The 23,199-nt window shown below is 21.4% G+C and overlaps 1 protein-coding gene across 6 annotated transcripts in view; it reads right to left on the bottom strand.

The window, feature by feature from the left end:
• Positions 1–23,199, bottom strand: part of LOC107072378 (thyrotroph embryonic factor) — a 188,769-nt gene that overhangs the window by 139,703 nt on the left and 25,867 nt on the right. For 2 of the 6 annotated variants that reach the window (XM_089176703.1, XM_089176704.1), the window contains exon 2: positions 16,280–16,309. The exons of the other annotated variants lie outside the window; for them this stretch is intronic. In XM_089176703.1, the coding sequence (XP_089032829.1) occupies positions 16,280–16,309 (30 nt within the window). The remainder of the gene's footprint in view (positions 1–16,279; positions 16,310–23,199) is intronic. 6 annotated transcript variants of the gene reach the window in all.

The raw sequence follows: 23,199 nt of genomic DNA, 5'->3' as shown, positions 1-23,199 counted from the left end.
CATTCCATTCGTTACACCATCATCATCATTATTACCAATATCGTTTGAAGAAACAAGCTTACTTGATTTGAATAAAAATAAAATTAAAAGAAAAACAAATATTTTTCCATTCTTTTCTTTTTTCTTTTTTGTATTTTTATTTTACAAATATGAAATGAAAAATTGTAAATAAAATAATGTTATTGTTTGTAATATTTCATCTATTATCCTATTCAGCCCCTTTTTATTTGACTTACAAGTAGGAGAAGTTTGACGATTACGAATGTTTTTTTTTTTTTTTTTTTTGATAAGGTTTTGACAAGGTTGACAAGGTCAGATGATAAATTGTTTTCATTATTTTTTTTGTTATATTTATTTTGTTATCAATAATTGTTATTCTATAGTTTTACGAAAAGTGTTGTAATTTACAATTTTTTTCTTTTTTTTTTTTTTTAATTTCAATTTTTTTATATTAAAAAATATCAGCAATTATACTTCATAGGGTTTACTTATTATTTTATTATTATTATTAATATACTATTAATTTTAATAAAAAAATAAAAAAATATAATTTTCTACACACATTTTACAATAATTACTATTTTTTTTCTTTCTTTTTTTTTTTATTTGAATTTGAATTCGTTTTCTTTCTTTTATATATATATATATATATATATATATATATATATATATATATATATATATATATATATTTCAATTTTCAATTCAAAAATATCGTCAATTATAATATTTGATGTGTTTACTGTTATTTTGTTAAATTTATTAAAACAAATAAAAAAAGGTATTTTATTTCTTTTCTTTTTTATTTCAATCTTTAATTTAAAAAAATTCAATTTAATTTCATTAAAAAAAAAAAATAAATAAATAAAATTTATTATATATTTTTAAAGATATTTAAAATTTTCTTTTTTTTTCTCATTTAAATTTTAGTTTTAACTTTAGTTTTTTTTTTCTTTCCTTTTTTATTCCAATTTTTAATTTAAACAAAGAAAAAACACCAGTTATACTTCCTGTATTTATTTATATTGTTAATTTTTATTTAACAAAAAAATAATTATTTTACGATAGTTAAGATTTATTTTTATTATTATTTGAATTTTAATTTGTTTTCTTTTCTTTTTTTATGTCAATTTTTAATTTAAAAAAGAACACCAATTTATACTTCATGTATTTATTTATTTTATCAATTTTTTAAAACAAAAAATAACGATAATTAAGATTTATCTCTTTTCTTATTAGAATTGTAATTCTTTTTTTTTGTTTATTATTTTTTTCTTTTCTTTTTACAAAAATCAATACCATGATGATTTTCCATAATTGTAAATAATAATTGTATAAACGTGAAGGAAATGCACCCGGAATCGTGACGAAGGAAGAAACACAAAAAAAAAAAAGAGAAAACCTAAGAAGAAATAAATAATCGTCGACATAAGATGACACACACGATCACACGATTCTTATCATATATTGTTTTTTTTCTTTGTTTTTTCTTTTTTTTTTTATCGAATGACAAACGAGCATTATGAGTTAAATTACGGCGTCGGCAAACGTTACGAGCAATTATGTCGGCATAATAATGTTCCTCCTCACGTCACGTTAATGCCACCTGTTTCTCATTCGTTTGTTCCAATAAATAATAATCTATCGTAAATTTACGAACAGAAAAAAAAAACAAGAAAACCACGAAACAAACTCCACTCCCTTTTTTTAAAAAAAAGGAAAAACAGTAAATCAATTCGAAACATTTTCCTAAATTTAACCAAATTTATTTTCACAATTTTTCACCGAGAGACAAACAAATCAAATAAACAAAGTAATTCAATTATTACAATAATAATAATTATTATTATTATGAATATTTTAAATTATTTAACAACTTTTTATCTCAATCATTTTATAAGAAAAGAAAAAAAACCAAAAAAAGTAAAGAATATAAAAATTCAATTATAATATGACAAATTGTTTTTCTCATTTGTATTAATTAAAAAAAAAAAGAAAAAAAACAAAAAAAATCACGTTAGAAAATTAGAAAAACAAATAAATATTCATAACTGTTTATAAGAACGTTTATAAGAAAGAAAAAAAAATACAAATGTAAAGCAGAAAAAAAAAACAGAAAAACCTATGATCTACAAACCTAGAAAATAATATACGTCAAAAAAAAAAATAAAAAAAAAAAAAAATGTTAGTTAGTTAGTAAAACGTGATGTCATCTAATAACAACCTAACACACGCATGTAAATTCATAATAAAATTGAGTCCTTTTAACTTTTTTTTTCTTCCTTCCCCTTCCTTTCCTTTCATGCAACAGAAACCCCCACCGCACCCTACCCCACCTTTAAGTGATCAACTCGTATACTCCAATCACGAGATGATCCAAGACTCGTTTTTCATGGTGACACGATGGTACATTCTCAACCATCTCGTTTCACACTTTGTATTCTTCTCGTCGTTAGCGAATGATTAAGCAGCCTTCCATATAAAGAAAGACTACCAGTTGGTGGCATTGCAACGATTCCAATTGAACACTCCTTGGATAATTTTCTTGATAACTTTAACACCTAGAGCTATTCTACAATTTTTCTATTAATATGATTATTATTATTGTTGTTGTTGTTAAAGATTTAATAATTATACCCATGATCACCTTCATAAATGTTTTCAATGAAGTAAAACTATATGAATCGTTTTTTGAAGTGAAAACTTCTTTAGAATGGGAGTGATCTGAAAAGTAAATAAACGGAAACGGAGCTATGTAACGAAGCTATGAAACGGTTGCCATACTAAATAATGAGAGAAAAAGAGACAAACATAGGATTTAGACTGCGAGGGAATGAGACGGAATATAGCTATACAGTTTTTCCTATTCTCGGTCTTCTCTTTATGCTCTGCTTCGTAGTTATCGCTCCTAGTTGTATATGTGTGTGTTTGTGTGCGACTGCATACTACAAAGCATGGACACGTTTTATTTCGATACTCGAAATGTTTCTAGGTAGAAAGCGATAGAAGGGTACAAGAATAAACAGAGATAAGCACTGAACAACTTATAATTGTATACTCTTTTTAATTATTATACTTTATTTTATGTAGATTGAAAATTATGTATATAAATGTATATAGAGATTGTATTTCTATAAGTTGAAGTTATTCTAGGTTGTGTTAGCTTTAAATAACATCACACATGATTCTATTGAATTTCTTTTCAGATTACACTCCTTGTTTATCATATTTTGTATTTTTTAGTATTGAAATTATTGATAATAATTTTAACGATATTTTTTATGGTGGTACTCTTATGGAAGGGCCTAAAAGTTTTGTTCATTTTTTTGAATTATATTCGGATGTGAGCATCTTTAGCATGCACATCCCTCTTGGGTCTTCAGAAGCGGTTACCTCCACGTGGTTAGTCCTGGGCAATGGATATTACTTTCCATGTAATGTTTATCATATTTTTATATGCTATACATTTCATAATGGCAAGTGAAATTTAGCTAAAGACCGCTTATCATTAAATTCAGATCATCTTAAATTCAGATGACGAGTCAGACTCGTCCACCGTAACTTCGTCGAAGTGAACACATGACGAGTCTCATTCGTCAAATGTATCCAAAGAGTTAAAGGATTTGTTTAAGAAAAAAGATAGAAAAGGTTGATTATTTATATGAAAATATTTGTGTTTACAAATTGTATTTAACTTTGTTCAAAATTAAAATATTAGAAAAGGGATGAGGAGTTTGAGTGGGGGTTGGGATTGTTGGTAAAACAAAAAGGGCATTGAACGATATCTGGTTGTAACTTTTAAAGTATCGTACTTTTACATTTTATCTTGCAAGATGTAGCAATGGCGTGTTATGGGTTAGCGTGCTCGACACCATGGAAGGATAATCCCGTGCGGTCGACGTCTGGTTTCAAGTTTCACGTTCTGAGGATATTACGATGAGAAGAAGAACGAGAAAAAGGAGGAGAAAGAGGAGGAGACGAGGAGGGAGACGAGGAGGAGGAGGAGAAAAGGGAAGGTAAGAAGAGAAAAAAAATAAGTCGGAAAAACTTTGATTACGCTCAAGGATTTAAAAAAAATAAAACAATGGAAATTTTCTTGTTGTTTTGTTTAATAGAATTTTAATAGAATTTGTTTAATTAAAATCTATTAATAATGAATTAGTGATTAAGTGAGACCATGGAAATCAGCGAAATTCGTGTGTTGATGAAGTATGAGTTCCATCGTGGAGCCACAACACGGCAGACAGTCGCCAATATCAATAGTGTGTTCGGCATTTAAGTGGCTACAAAATTGACTGTAGCCCGTTGGTTTGAGAAATTTCGTTCAGGAGATTTCGACTCGTCTAATGAACCGCGTGGTCGACCCCAAGACTCAGGTGGATAATGACGTCCTGAAAGCTACTGTGAAAGCGAATTCCAGCCAAAGTGCACGTGAATTTTCATTAATGTTCAATGTATCAAAGCAAACAATCTTGACTCATTTGGCACAAATCGGTAAAGTGAAAAGCTGGACAAGTGGATACCGCATGAATTGACTGATTCACAGAAGGAACGAAGACTCGACGCATGTCTTTCTCATCTTTCTCGCAACAAAGCCGAACAATTTCTGAATCAAATCGTTACGTACGATGAAAAATGGATCACGTACGATAATCGTAAGCGTTCATCGCAATGGTTGGACAAAGATGAACTACCAAAACACTGTCTGAAACGAGGCAACCACCAGAAGAAGCTAATGGTCACTGTTTGGTGGGGTCTAGTTCAGGTGTCATCCACCACAGCTTTATGGAACCTGGCCAATCGATCACGGCGGATGTCTAATATTATCAACTAGACGAAATGATGAGAAATCTTGCGATTAAACAGCCAAAATTAGTTAATCGGATGATTCTAATTCTCCTGCACGACAACGCTCGACCACATGCCGCACGAATGACCGTGTCAAAGCTACGGGAGTTGAAGTTGGAAACTCTCCGTCACCTACCATACTCACGAGACCTTGCCCCCACTGACTATCATTTCTTTCAAAATTGTAAACAACTTTTTATCTGGAAAAAAAATTCAATTCCACACAGGTTGTCAAAATGACGTTTCAAGAGTTCATCGACTCCCGTGATTCAGGCTTCTACAGCAAAGGAATAAATGAGCTACCACTAAAATGGCAAAAGTGTATCGATAATATGGATGCATACTTTGATTAAAAATAAAAAGTTTTTATTGGAAAAAAATCGAATTCAATTATGTGCATTGCCCCATGCATGTGCCCCATTTCATACTTGACAACCTAATATATATATATATTTCTTCTGTGCAAATTTATGTAATTGATCTCCTCCCTAAACGGCTGGACCGATTTTAATAAAATTTTGTGTGTGTCTTAAGGTGTATTCGATAATGGTTTAGATTTACAATTTGGTCCAATTTAAGTTGTATATTTATTTAATTGTTTATTTATAAATTGTCAATGTATTTCTCTTATTGTTTCTTTCGTGTTATTATCGTGTTACCAAAAATCGTGTGCTAATTAAAATATTACATTAAGATCTAATTAGTGTTTAAAGAAGTTACTCATATAAATACGGGAGTATATATTAATAGTAAAAAAAGAAAAATCGCAATAAAAATTATGGCTTGTGCTAAGTTGAAAAAAAAAACCGAGTGCAATAAAATAGAAGTTTTTACGTCAAAAAAGCTACAGCCACGCGTAGCCGGGGCACCCCTAGTATATATATATAAATAATATTAGGAAGTGTCACTAATAAATAAAAAAATTTCTAATCAAAATATGGAAGCAATTTTTGTTCAATCGCGAACTTATATTTTATTCAAATAAAAATATAAATATAAAAAAAAATTGATGTGTTAAATTAAAAATCTCGTCAACTTATTCACGTATAATATTTAAATGAAAAATAATAACATTTTTGTATATACAAAAATTATATTTGACGATGAATATTTAAAATGTGTATAAAAATTAAAAATATCGATTGAAAAATTGAATGATAAAAATAGAGAAAAAAAAAAGAATTGATACTAAATCAATATGTAATATTATGGGGTAGAGGATCATATTACGAAATGTTTTGTAATGTTTTGAATTGTTTGAGATGTTTTTGACGAAAACTTTCACTTTCAGATATTTAAAACCCATGTGAAAAATCGTATGAATTAACAATTGAATTAAACGACCAATAATATGACGATGATTCAAGTTTTCCTTCATAACACGGTAATGAATCTCGATAAAGGCATATGCCAACGGCAGACATAAGCTTGTGCAAACATGTCTGTCTGCCTTCTATTGAAAGCAACGAGAATCCGAATGGGGAGGTTAAATAAAAACGTGTTTTCAGTTGACTAGGATGTCCGGGAACGAAGAACTCATTTTTACGCGTCGATGATTACTTTCCCTTCTTTTTAATATAATCCTTAAGGTAATTGAAAATTTGTTTTTAAACAAAATTATATCAGTTAATACGATCGTTAGTTGAATAATTAAAATTATTGAGTGAAAAAAAATAGAAATTCTAATTTAATTTGTAATAATGTTTCATTAATTTGTTAGAAATTGTTATTATGAAATAAAAAAAAATAAATAAATTTGAAAGATTAGAAACATTTAGATTAGCAGTGTATTTAATTAACAATTGAAATATTTAATAATATTAATACTATGAATATGATAAATATTTTTATTTTTAAAATCAAATAATATATTGTGTTATTGTTATTTTAATATGTTATTTATATATAAAATATAATTATGTTTAATTACAGAATAATATTAATAGATTAGATTGATATATTTTTAGATTATTATTATTTGAATAATAATTTGATTATAAATATTTTTATTATTATTATTATTATTATTATTATTATTATTATTATTATTAAAAAATTGGCATTAGAAACTCGAAAGCTTATTGCCGGATTACAAATATAGTATATTTAAATAATAATTATTTATTTTTATTATAGTATATTTAAGTTATACTATATATATATATTATTTATTATATAGTATATTTTTATTTTTTATATAGCAGTATATTTGAATAATAATTATTTATTTTAAAAATCAAATACATGTATAAATAAAATGTATATAAAATTAATGAATTTGATAGATAAAAATTAAGATTAGTATTATTTAAATAACAATTTGATTATAAATATGATTTATTTAAATAATTAGTATTTATTTTTTAAAAATCAAAAAATAATATATATATATATATATATATATATATATATATATAAATAATAATTACACAATAAAATAATTAGATTGTATTGATCAAATTTTAGATTAGCAGCATTGAAATAACAACTTTATTATAATAATATAATATATTTATGTAAATACTAAATATTTATTTTTAAAATCAGATATATGTATAATTAGAAAATGAAATTGATTGATTTGATAGATTAACATTTAAATTAGCAATTTATTTGAACAATAATTAAAATAGTAATATTACATATATGAATGATAAATATTTATTTTTAAAATCAAATATATTATGTATAATTAGAAATTGAAATTGATTGATTTGATACATTAGAATTTAGATTAACATTTTTTGAATATTTATTAAATTAAATAATTCTAATTATATGAATAATTAGAAAATAAAATTGATAGATTTAAAAGATACAAAATTAAGATTAGCAATGTATTTGAACAACAATTGAATTATTAATGTTACATATATATATATATATATAAATGATAAATATTTATTTAAAAAAAATCAAACATTAATATACAATTACACAATAAAATAATTAGATTTTGTTGAGTAAATTTTAGATTAATATTATTTGAATAACAAATAAAAATATTATTTTTCAAATTTATTTTTAAGAATCAAATAGATGTTTTTAATTAAAGAATAAATTTAATAAATTTGATAGATAAAAATTTAAATTGATAATATTTGAATATCAATTGACTTATTAATGTTTAATATATAAAAATGATAAATATTTATTTAAAAAAATCAAAAATTAATATATAATTACAGAATAAAATAATTAGATTTTGTTGATTAAATTTTAGATTAATATTATTTGAATAACAATTGAATGATTAATGTTACATATATTAATGTTAAATATTTATTTTTAAAATCAAAAATAAAAATGTATTTTAATTCGTGAATAAAAATATATATATATATATATAATTAGGTTTGATGAATAAAAATTTAAATTGGTAATATTTGAACATCAATTGAATTATTAATATTACATATATAAATGATAAATATTTATTTTTAAAATCACAAATAAATATATATTAGGTATAATTAGTGAATAAAGTAATTAGGTTTGACAGAAAAAAAAATTCAAATTAAATGAATATTTGAATACTAATTGTATTATAAATATATAAATGATAATTTTTTATATTTATAATAAATATAATATAAATATTTTTACATTTAATAAATATATTTATTAAATAATAAAGAAAACAAAAAATTGTTTAATAACCATATCCAATGAATGTACAATTAAACAACTACTTAAACAAAAACAAAACAAAACTACTCATAAATAATATTTCTATCTTTCATAATAATAAAAATTTATAATAAATATCCCATAAGAGAAATATTTTTCTTTTTTTTTTTTTTTTAATTTAATATAAAAATAAAACAAACTAATAACTTTTTTTTTCTATTTGCAAAATAATTAGATAAGATAAAATGATCGAATATTACAAAAAGAAAGTTAATGTTATATATTAAGATTGTTGAAAACGTTGGAAAACTTTGAAAACACACACACACAAAACCACACAGATACACACACAGATACACACACAGATACACACACAGATACACACACAGATACACACACAGATACACACACAGATACACACAGATACACACAGATATACACAGATACATACAGATACACATATAGGTGGTCTGGGCGACTAGATGGCACGCGAAAATACTTTAAAACGAATGTTGTTTTAACTGCGTAATTGCGATTAGGAAAAAAAAAAAAAAGGAAAAAACCACACGAGCGAGCAACGCGGAAAAAGATAGGTGTGTGTAAATAAGTATAGCAAAACTAAAAACCACTATCGTTTATCTCGAAAGTAACAACTCGTATTCCGCGAATGGACTAATGCCGGGACTCGTAATTCGAATCCGGAAACAAAAACGGGATTTGTTACGAATTAAAAAAAAATCACACTGACTCTTCCGTGATACCAATCAAAATATCTTCATTGATTTCCTGTTATCTATAGATCGATTGAGATACTAAAAAAAAAAAAAAAAAAAAAAAAAAAGAAAAAATACACACACATCACACATAATGAGAAACAGAACAAAAAATTTCATACAATTTTATGATTGATATATTTGTACATGAAATTAATGAAATTAATGAGAATAACGAATTTTTTTATTTTTATATATGATTATATATAAATATGTGTGTAACAAGGATTTAAAATTTTATAGTATACCATCAGTACCATCAGTATGAACCCCTTCTAAAACCATTCAATTCCATGTAAATCATTGTCTGCTACGCGTAATAATAATAACGTAAATTTATATAGTAATATGTGGTGACCCACCCTGTATATATATATATATGAATTTAACTATATATAAACAATTTTATATATAATAATAATTATATACTATATTAATATTTTATATATAATAATTAATTATAATTAATTTTATATATATAATATTTAAATTATATATTAATCTTTTATTATATATATATTTTTTTATTTATTATATATTATTATTATATATTATATTAACATTTTATATTTAATATTTAAATTATTTATATTGATATTTAAATTATATATATTAATGTTTTATTATATATATATTTAAACTTTCATACCATATACACACACTTACATACAAACACACAGGTACGTTTAGAACAGAGAAACAGAACTCATACATACATACCACATACACATCAAATAGATACTACTTACACACACGTTCAGATCATATACACATGCACACATACATATATATATAAATAAATACAGTATGTATGAGTACATGGATATCTCGATGCACTTTGTGGCTATTGTAATGTGAGCAGGTACGAAGGCACGACAGGATGTGACGTCACAAGGACGGCACATTCTATATCTTTTTCTATCTTTTTCTAATGTACATACACATACACATACATATACATACGCGTATAATCATATAAGCAGGTATTTGAATTTTTGTATAAAAATATCAAACGTTATTATCACCGTAACCGGTATGATTTATTCGATCATTTGTATATTTATTCTTATCAAGTTGTATTTAAATACGTTTTTTTTTATAATTAATTATTTAAATTATATATTGTAAGTTATATAATTTATAATTATTACTTTTTTGTTTCCTTTTCATTTTATATATATATATATTTTTATATGAAATTGTACATTTGTTTAGTTGTTTCTTTAATTTAACTTTAATAAATAATAATTATTACGTATGGAATACGATTGATTGGTAAAATTATAAATAATAATAAAAATAATAATAAATAATATCAATAAAATGATATATTTATTATTATCAAATTATATTTGAATATTTATTATTTAATTATTTATTTATAGTTTATATAATATATGATGTATTATTTTTTTAAGTTTTTCTTTTTTATTTTATTTTTATACGGAATTGTACAATCATTTTTTTTGTTTGTTTCTTTAATTTAACTTTAATAAATAATAATTAATTCGTATGGAATACGATTGATTGGTAAAATTATAAATAATAGTAAAAAATAATAATAAATAATATCAATAAAACGACATATTTATTATTATCGAATTATATTTGAATATTTATTATTTAATTATTTATTTATAGTTTATACAATATATGTTGTATTATTTTTTTTAAAAGTTTTTCTTTTTTATTTTATTTTTATACGGAATTGTACAATCATTTTTTTTGTTTGTTTGTTTAATTTAACTTTAATAAATAATAATTAATACATAGAATACGATTAATTGGTAAAATTATAATTAATAAGTAAAACAAAAATTATTAATAAAACTACACAATCACTGTGTTAAATTTATTCTTATCAAATTGTATTTGAGTATTTATTAATTAATTATTTATTTATAGTTCATATAATATATGATATATTATTATTTTTTCTTTTTTTTTTAATTTAATTTAAATTCAACTTGAACATAGCTAATTAATTTGATCTTCATTTTTTCAATTTAGTCTATTTAAGTGAACAAATAATAATAATAATATAATAATACGTAAAATATGAGTAGATTGGTAAAGATTAGAAGTAAAAAAAAAAAAGAAACTAATACTAATAAATCTCTCGTATGCGTGTTTATAATTATACGAAAAAATGTAACTGTTTTTTTTTTCGTGTATGTAATATACAATAATAATATTACAAAATATTATTAATAATTATTTTAATTAATTTATATTATATATCTAATAATAATTAATGATTTATTAAATAATAATTATTATATTATAGTATTATTATTATATATATATTATAATAATTATTATTGATTATTAATTATAATATAAAATTATAAATAATATTATAAATTATTATTATTGTATATTATTCTTGTTAAAATGAATAAATAAAAGTATAAAAGATTATTAAATATTAATTTGTTTATCCGACTACTGTGTGTGTTTATAAATATACAGAAAAAGTAATTGTTATTTTTTCGTGTATGTAATATACAATAATAATATTACAAAATATTATTACATTAATAATTATTTTAATTTACTAAATAATAATTATTATATAATATTATAGTATTATTATTATAATAATATAATATCTATATAATTAATAATTTATTAAATAATAATTAATATATAATATTATAGTATTATTATTATAATAATTTATTAAGTAATAATTATTATTTAATTAAATAAATAATTATATTATAAATTTATTATATAATCTATATAATTAATAATTGATAAATAAAAATTAATATTTAATATTATAATATTATTATTATAATAATAATAATATAATATCTATAAAATCATAAAATTTAAATCATAAAAATATCACTACTAATTATTAATTATAATATAACATTATAAATAATATTATAAATAATTATTATTGTATATTATTCACATTAAAATGAATAATAAGTAATAGTATAAAATTAAAAAAGATTTAAATATTGAAAAAAAATGATGTTATTTAAAACTCGTTTGTCCTACTACTGTGCGTGTTTAACTAGAATAGCTATTCCCTTACAAGTCAAGGAAGCTCTATTACGAATAATTTAGTAAGCAACTTGTAATTAATAGCTCTTAGCAACTTATAAATTATTGACGATGAAACGTACTGAATTAATGTGCTTATTAATATCATATTTATTCGCGTTTCTCTTCGTCAAAACTCATCATCCTTCCTTTTTCATTCCTTACTTTAAGGTGTGTTTAATACTTTTATTCTTTTTATCTTTTATTAATTCTATATTTTTGTTTCTTGTTTTTTTTTGTATTCTTTCTTTGTAGTTAGAAAGAGAAAAAAGTAGTACGAGTAATTCAATAATTATTTGTTTTTTTTTTTATTGTAAGATATAAAAACAATACGAAACTGATCGATACTTTTAATTAGATTAGTTCTTTAATTAGGATTGTAATATTATTTTAAATTATTATTATTATTATTAATATTATTATTATAATTATTATTATATTGGTGTTAGTAATAGTAGTAGCGGTAAAATAAAAATAATTATTTATTTATTAATATTTTTATTGATACGTTTCAAAATGTTCTTTACGTGAAAATAATTATTTTTATTAAGATTTATTATTATTATTATTATTATTATTATTATTATTATTATGATTATTATTAGTAATAGCAGTAGTAAGGCAAAAATAATTTATTTATTAATATTTATCATTATTTTATATTTTTTAAAACGTTTTTATTTTTTTTTTATTATAAAACGTATTTGAAACATTCTTTACGTGATTATAGTTTTTTTTTTTTATTACAATTTATTTTTATTATTTTCATTAGTAGTAGTGTTACTAGCAAGATAAATATAATATTATTTATTAATAATTATTTTTATTAAAGCAGTTTTGAAATGTTCTTTATGTGATTATACTTTATTTGTACTGAAATTTATTGTTAATATTATTATTAAATAGTTGTAGCAATAGTACGACAGTAATAATTTATTTATTAATATTTATTATTATTTTATATAATATACTTTGTATAAAAATAATTTTATATTATTATTTATTATTAGTAAGATAATCAATAATTTATTTACAATTATTTTTATTGTAAAACGTTATTGAAACATTATTTATGTGATTATACTTTTTTTTTGTATTACAATTTATTTTTATTATTGTTATTAGTAGTAGTATTACTAGCAAGATAAAAAAATTATAATTTATTTATTATTATAATATTTTTATTAAAACATTCTTTATGCGATTATACTTTATTTGTACTGAAATTTATTGTTAATATTATTATTAAATAGTAGTAGCAATAGTACGACAGTAATAATTTATTTATTAATATTTATTATTATTTTATATAATATACTTTGTATACAAATAAATTTATATTATTATTTATTATTATTTTATATAATATACTTTGTATACAAATAAATTTATATTATTATTTATTATTATTTTATATAATATACTTTGTATACAAATAATTTTATATTATTATTTATTATTAGTAAGATAATCAATAATTTATTTACAATTATTTTTATTGTAAAACGTTATTGAAACATTATTTACATGATTATACTTTATTTTTACTAAAATTTATTTTTATTATTATTATTATTATTATTATTATTATTATTATTATTAGCAGTAGTAGTAGTAGTACTAGTAATTGTAGTATAGTAAAATAAAAATAATATAATTTATAATAATTATTTTTATTAACCCATTTATGAAACATTATTTACGTGATTATACTTTATTTTATTAAAATTAATTTTTATTATTATCATTATAGTAGTAGTAATGATAATAGTGATAAGATAATGATAATTTATTTATTAATATTTTTATTAAAACATTTAAAACGTTCTTTACTTTATTATCATTATTTTTATGAAAGCTTATTTACAAATATTTTTTTAAAATATTTTTGAAATGTTTTATTTAAAATGATTACACATACTTCTTTTTATTAATATTTATTTTAATTTTATTTATTTTTGTTATTAATAGTAGTAACGGTAATAACAGTTAGTCATTTAGAATAGATAATTAATTAATTTATTTGCTTGATTATTTCATTCTTTTTTTTTTTTTTTTTTAATAAAGACTCGATGAGTGTCACAATTACAAATCTGAAAAGATCGCATTTATCAATCCCGTTAAAAGGTTCGATAAATTACTTAAAGATTATTATCAACAAAATGTATTTTTCTTTCAACGTTATTAATATAGCTCTTTTAACAGCTAGTTAAATCACAATGTAAATGGATAATGTCTTTTTATAGTAATTACGCAAATAATTATTATAATTTAATACTAATTTTTAACTACTTTGCAAACTATACTAAATTCTAAAAGGCTATAATTTCTAAATCTAATTCCTACGAATTAATTACGTAATAATAAAATAAAATATATTTAATTAAAAGGTCAAATGTAAAATTATCAAATGTAATATTAATAAAAAAAAATAAAATAAAAATAAAAAAGATTTATTCTGACAAGAAATTTTTTTGATTTTTTTTTACATATGTAAATATATATTATTATCATTATTATTATTGTATTAAATTAAAAAAATATAAATATATAATATAATATAATATATGTATTATATTTAAAAAAAATTTTTTTTTATTTTTTTTTTTTATTATTTATTATTTATTTTTTAAATTTATTTTTTTTTCATTTAATTTATTTTTTTTTCATTTAATTTATTTTTTTATTATTTTTTTTTTTTAATTTTATTTATTATTTATTATTTACTTTACTTATTATTTTTTATTTTTTTTATTTTATTTATTATTTATTATTTATTATTTTTTTTATTTTTTTTTATTATTTATTATTTTTTTTTATTTTTTTTATTTTTTTTTTTTATTTTTTTTACTTTACTTAATATTTATTATTAATTTTTTATTTTATTCACTTTTTATTCATTTTTTCTTTTCTTTTAATTTTGATATATTTTTTTATTATTTCTTTTTATATTTTATTATATTTTATTATATTAATATGTAAAATAAATTAAATAAAATATGAAATATATTGACATATACTTTTATTATATTATATATATTTATATTATACATTTAATATATATGTAAATATATATTTACGTTTTATACAAATTTCCTACAAAAAAAAGTCATCCACACGAATCTTGAATGTTTTAAAATATTTTTTTATTTTTTTTTTTTTTATCTATTTAAGGAAACAATATATTTATCAACATATATATATTTATGTATATATTTATTGTCTTCTTTCATATTATGTTTATAAATTTCTCGTCAGAACTAATTTGTATTGAAAGAAAGAAAAAGAGAGAGATAGAGAGAGAGAGAGAGAGTAAGCGAGAAAAAAATAAATAATAAAAACGAAGATGCAATATTATCTTTAGAAAAATCCTCATTGCTAGAGAATAATAAAGTAAACAACGATAAAAGTCATGGAAAAATGAAATTAGAAAAAGATAAATTTAAAATCAAGATTAAATATCCCCATGCAATGAAAAAATAATAAGACAAATAATAACACAACCAAGAAAAGGAACAAAAGAGAGAAAAAAAAGAAAGAAAGAAAAAAAACAAACAAACAAACAGAAAAAAAAAGAAAGAAAGAAAAAAAAACAAACAAACAAACAAACAGAATAAAAAGATAATATCAAATATAAATTATCTCGTGTTATTATCGTGCAAATAATTTTAATATTTAAAAGAAAATCCACAACGAATCGAAAAGCTTTGTTTTTTTTATATTTCTTTTATTTTTATTTATTTAATTATTTATTTATTTTTTTAATGAAAAAGAAAACCCAAAAAATCGAAAAGCAAACTGTTATAGATGGGTGGAGGTATGAGCGTGAATGCAAGAAAAAAAAAACAAATGGTAGTTTGTGAAAAAAAAATAAAAAATAAAAAACAGGGGGGAGGGGAGGGGGGAGGGGGGATAAAATAAATAAATAAAAAAAAGAAAATGAATGAACCTTCGATGATATCACTTACCCTTTAGTGAGGATGTTATCATGGGGTCACCTGAAAATGATACAATTACAGTACTTCGTGAAATTTCACGTATGTAATTGCGCGCTTTTCTACGTACACTACACGTATATGTAATATATGTGTATGTATCGTATTTAAATGTGTATATGCGTGGTGTGTATTTTTCAACTAACAAATTAACAAAAAAAAAAAAAAAACAAACAAAGATAAAATAAAACAATAGAGAAAAATGAAAATTTCACCTGATGAAATTTCTTTGAATTTTTTTTTTTGAGATTTTCGTTTTAGAAAAAAAAAGGAAAAAAAAAACAGTAGAAAAGAATGAAAATTTCAGTTAATAAAAAATAATTCGTGTTCTTTGCTTTCTGAATTTTTTTTTGTTTTTTTTGAAATTTTTGGATTAAAGAAAAAAAAATACAATAGTATAATAAAATGAAAATTTCAGCTAATGAAAATTAATTTATGCTTTTTTTTTGTCCTGAATTTTTTTTAAAAATGAAAACTGAAATTATTCTCCTGAATGAAATTCATTTTCAGTTTTTCAAAAATTTCAACTAACGAAAAATAATTCATACTGTTTGCTTCTTGTTCAAATTTTCTTGAAATTTTCATATTAGAAATAAATAAAAAAAAAAAAAAAATAGTAAAAGTTAAAACAAAAATTGAATAATAAAAAGAATAGAATGAGAACATTGAATGAATATGATTGAGGATAAATAATAAAAAAAAAGAATAGAAAAGATAAATAAAAAAAATACTTTTGAAATTGAACGATTATGCGATCGAGTTTAAACAAAATGTTGTTTTTTTTTTTTTTTTATATATTAATAAAATTGTAAATATGTGATGTGTGTGTTTAGATTGTATTAATGTTTATGTTTAGATTGATTTGAAAGAAGAAGGAAGATAAGATTGAAAAGAAAATTTGTTTGAACATTTTTTTGTTTTTTTGTTTCTTTTTTTTTTCGTTGCGAAACAGAGAATAAAATGAAAAGAGAAAATGAAAGAACAAAAAAGAACAGAAAGTGTGTGTGAGAGAGAGAGAGAGAAATATTCTAAATTTATATAATTCGTTGAGACTTTTTTGTTTAGAAAAAAAGATAAAATTATGAAAATACAAATATATAATAATGAATATGAAATTTAATGAAAATGAATAACAAGATTTTCAATAAAAAGAATGATAGATATTTTAGAAAGAGAAATAGAGAATATATTTGTATCCATCAATAATCGTATGACAAATAATTGATATTAATTTCAAATTAATCGATCATTATTAATCATTAATACGATTGATCGATTAATACACATTAATCAATCAAATTTAATCGATCAAAATAAACAGTAAGAAATAAATTATAAATATATATGTGCCCATAATTATGAAAGTTGTCTAAGAATAAATAAAAATTAAAAGAAACTGAATTTATCAGTTATTTAACACCACCATATTTTAAACTAAATTAATTCAATATAATTTTCATGATATTGTCAAAAATGAATAGTTAACAACAAATCATTTATTTTATATCATCAATTACTCAAATCATCTCAGTTATTTCATTACACATTATTTTCAACTAAATTAATTCAATATAATTTTCATGATATTGTCACAAATGAATAGTTAACAACAAATCATTTATTTTATATCATCAATTACTCAAATCATCTCAGTTATTTCATTACACATTATTTTCAACTAAATTAATTCAATATAATTTTCATGATATTGTCACAAATGAATAGTTAACAACAAATCATTCATTTTATATCATCAATTACTCAAATCATCTCAGTTATTTCATTACACATTATTTTAAAATAGATTAATTCAATATAATATTTATGATATTTGTTAAAAATGACACATTAGGTAAAATCTTGTTATTTCAACATTATATAGAATTAATTATAGTGTTTAAATTATTTATTTAATTAAATATACTCTAAACAAAGTATATAATTATGAAAGTAGTTTAACAAAAGTGAGATATTAAAAGAAAATAAATTTATCAATTATTTAACAATACATTATTTTAAAATAGATTAATTAGATATAATATTTGTGATTTTATGATAAATGAATTGTAAGTTAAATACTTGTTATTTCAATATTATATAAAATTCATTTAATATTTAAATATAATTCTTACAAATATTTCAAAATAAAAGATCTAATTATGAAAGTAGTATTTTAAATTCAAATATTAAATGAAAATAAATTTATCTCACTTATTTTACATTACATTATTTTAAACTAAATGAATTCAACGTAATCTTCATGATATTTTCAAAAATAAAATCATTAAATAATGATTGTTATTTGAACATTATATGAAATTCATGTAATATTCAAATATAATCCTTTCAAATATTTCGAAATAAAAGATACAATTATAAAAGTAGTTTAACAAAGTGAAATATTAAAAGAAAATAAATGTATCACTTATTTCACACCACATTACTTTAAAATTTAATTAAATATGATATTGAAATAACAAATAGCTATGTAACGTGTCATTTTTCATAATTTCATAAATATTATATTGAATTAATTTAGTATTCAAACATAAACTTTTGAAATATCTCAAAACAAAAGATATAATTGTGCCTATAATTATGAAAATAGTTTAACAATAATTCAAAATTAAAAACAACCATTTGTTTATTAATTACTTCACGTCACATTATTTTCAACTAAATTAATTCAATATAATATTTAGGATATTATGAAAAATGATTCATTAATTAAATCTTTGTTATTACAACATTATATAAAAATTTATTAAGTATTCAAATATAATCCTTTTAAATATTTCAAAATAAAAGATACAATTTTAAATATTAAAAGAAAATAAATTAATCAGTTATTTCATCTACAGCATTATTTTAAACTAAATTCACTCAATGTAATTGTCAAAAATTAACCATTAAATAGTTGCTGTTATTTTAATATTATATAGAATTAATTATAGTGTTAAAATTATTTATTCAATTAAATATTCTCTAAATAAGAAATATAATTATGAAAGCAGTCTAACAATACATCAAAATTAAAAGAAACTGAATTCATCAGTTATTTCATATCACATTATTTCTAAACTAAATTAATTTAATGTAATTTTTACGATATTGTCAAAAATGAATAAATAGTGATTGTTAATTCAACATTATACAGAATTCAAAACAGTCTTCAAATTATTTATTTAATTAAATATTCTCAAAACAAAATATATATAATTTTGAAAGTAGTCTAACAATAAATCAAAATTGACAAAAAATGTGTTTATTAGTTATGTTATTTCACATTATTTTCAACTAAATTAATTCAATATAATATTTAGGATATTATGAAAAATGATTCATTAATTAAATCTTTGTTATTACAACATTATATAAAAATTTATTAAGTATTCAAATATAATCCTTTTAAATATTTTAAAATAAAAGATACAATTTTAAATATTAAAAAAAAATACATTTATCACTTATTTCATATTACATTATTACTAAACTCAATTAATTTAATGTAATTTTTACGATATTGTCAAAAATGAATAAATAGTGATTGTTAATTCAACATTATACAGAATTTATAACAGTCTTCAAATTATTTATTTAATTAAATATTCTCAAAACAAAATATATATATATATAATTTTGAAAGTAATCTAACAATAAATCAAAATTAAAAAAGAAACTGAATTCATCAGTTATTTCATATCACATTATTCCTAAATTAAATTAATTCAATGTAATTGTCAAAAATTAACCATTAAATTATGGTTGTTATTTTAACATTAAATATAGTACATTACAATCATCAAATGTAATTCATTAAATATCTCAAAGTAGTCAAAGAAAGCCAAATATTAAAACAAACTGAATTCATCAGTTATTTCATATTACATTAATTTCAACTAAATGATTACGTTGGTAACTATGAAATGGTCGTTGAATGAAAATACAAAACAAAAAAGCACAATTTTTCACATTATTTATTATATTCAATTGAAATCATTTCCATTGACATCAACGACTTTTTGCCAACGATTGGGCAAATCATATATGCCATTTTGAAAAAAAAACAAAAAATCTTTATTTATAGAATTAATAAACAACAATTGAAAAACACAGACTAAACAAAACAAGAAAAACGCCCATTTCATACTTTCCAATCTAATAATTCAATATAATATTTATATTAATATAACAAATGACTCATTAATTAGTTTCAACATTATATAAAATTCAATAATAATATTCAAATTATTTATACAATTAAATATTCTCAAAACAAAATTTCTAAATGGACACAAACCCCAATATAATTATAACAACACATGTAAACAAAAATATGATAACATTTTACTAATTATTGTAGAAAAAAAAAATAAAATAAATAAATAAAAAGACAGATAAACAAACAAACATTATAGATAGATAGACACAGATAAATAGATAGATAAATACATATTAAAAAAAAATATATAAATATTTAAAAAAAGAATAGAAATAGTGAACAAGATATAAAGTCCTTGTCGAGATCTTTCTTAAAAGCGTGGGCCTGAAGGTACACTACTCGTAGTATGGGCAGGGCCCTGTCATGTGTATCCATGTATATATGTGCATATGTGTGTGTTTGCGTGTGTGTACGTGTGTTGTGGGGTCAGGGATCACAACATTGCAGAGAAAAGAACTGGAAAATGTTACTCCCGCGAGAGATACTTTATCTTCTCGCATAATGCGCAAGTGGGAGGCTGCGAATACTCCAACAATCTTCTTCTTCTCTCTCTCTCTCTCTCTTACTCTCTCTCTCTCTTTCTCTCTCATTTTGTTTTTCTCTTACTTTCTCACTCATTTTCTTTCTCATTCTATCGTTAGGGAGAAACACCTCCGCAAAAAAGGGCTCCCTTTGTGTCCCGATCTTTTCTTCTTCTTCTTCTTCTTCTTCTTCTTCTTCTTCTTCTTCTTCTACCCTTCCCCCCCAATCCTCCTCCTTCTTAGTTGCCCCCTATCCCCCTCTCTAGCATTTTATTCTCTCCCTTCATCGTTCTCTTCCTTTTTACTTCCTTTTCTTTTTCATCATCATCTTCTTCTTCTTCTTCTTCATCTTCTTCTTCTTCTTCTTCTTCTACCCTTTATTGGGCTTTGTTTTAGGTTCGCATACACCTCCAGACTTCCTATACGATTCGTTTCACCGTACCGATTTTTTTTTTTATTATTATTATTATCATTATTATTAGTAGTAGTAGTATTATTGTTATTATTATTATTATGATGATTATTATTATTATTATTGGAGTTTCATTCATGTAAAGATAGTATTAAAAGTATGGTGTTTTAAGATTTATGATTTCTCTCGTAAGGGAAAGATATCTTATAAGTTGAGAATGATTTTGGTATTTCAATTAGTATGATGTTTAATACGTTTGTTTTTAAACAAGTAATGCGAATGTTTATTGTATTGTTAGGATAAATATGAAATCATTTATTATTATTATTTGTATTTTTAATTGTATTTGTTCTATGTATAAATTTCGTATTCTAATTATGCATAAGTTTATATAATGTGTACAATTACTTCTTTTATTATATAATTTATATATATATATAGTTCCGAATGATTTTGATATTTCAATTAGTATGATGTTTAATACGTTTGTTTTTAACACGTTCCGTGCCACGTGTACCACCGATGGTACATTTACCATTAGACATATTTATTTAATACGCTGTAAATATATGTTTATAACAAATTTAATTTCGTAAAAGAATATTAAGAATATTTCTATTAAAAAATTGATGCATTATACAAAATGCAGTATTGAGATCTCTGGTAGGGGCGTGGCGTAGCAATTCGACCTATCTAATCTAATTTTGAATTCAGCCACTAGATAGCGTATTCAAGTGTTAGGGATCCCAATAAAACAAAGCACATAAATTTGTTTAACGAGTTAGCTACCATAATAGTTACATTTTTACATGATCTTTTCATTCTCAAGCAATTTATTACAAATATATTTAAAATCATGAAGATATTGTAATAAGAAAATTTGCCAATCAAGGGAATGATGGACCACTTATTCTGAAAGTTGCCTAACTCCATTTGTCAATTATTATTTTCCGGTTACACCAGATTATTGTACAACTTCATGTTATGTATCAATAAAGCACTTGATTTTGCATATATTCCGAGTGAATATGATAATACTTTATTGTAAATAAAATGAGACAAGAAGATTTTGTATGAACTAAATTATTAGAAGACGCAATTTTGAAAAAGGCTCAAGAATTCTGATGAAGAATCAATAAACTGCTTAAAAATATGTTAAATGTGTTATGTCAGAAATGAAACGTATCAAATTTTCTATAAGACATCAATGAATGAGAATGAAAAATTTGAAAGTCCTGAATTTATTAGCACGTCGGGGGTAGACCAAGAAAGTTCGAAAATATTGTATTGACATCACTGTATAAAAATATCAGACAAATTACAACAGCAAAATTCAAGGACATAATTGACCTATTACGATATATACCACCGGAACATCATGATTTCTTCAAATCCCTTTCACACGCACAAAATGTAGATGAGTAGTAAATTGTTTTGTAGGTTATGTTTGTCATTTTGTACGTTGTGTAGTTAAAAAAATGTTTTCAATCGCATAAATTATGTTTCTGAAGTGTTTTAAAGATATGTCAAATAAATTGAGGTATTGTTTTGTTTTCAATTTGAAGCATCTTAAATTATGTTGAATGGAGTTAAGTCCCTTGGAAATTTGATAACAAATCAAATTGTTGATATTGACAGTGGCCTAACTCCATTCGTGGTTAGAAAACGCATATTATTCACTTGATAATTGCTACTATTTTAATAGAAACTATAAATTGAACACCTTTAGATACAGTAT

The sequence above is a fragment of the Polistes dominula genome, unplaced genomic scaffold (assembly GCF_049000335.1).
Source record: "Polistes dominula isolate Pdom_NZ unplaced genomic scaffold, Pdom_raw_medaka contig_80, whole genome shotgun sequence".
Lineage (NCBI taxonomy): Eukaryota > Metazoa > Arthropoda > Insecta > Hymenoptera > Vespidae > Polistes > Polistes dominula.
This window is presented reverse-complemented; position numbering and strand designations above follow the sequence as displayed.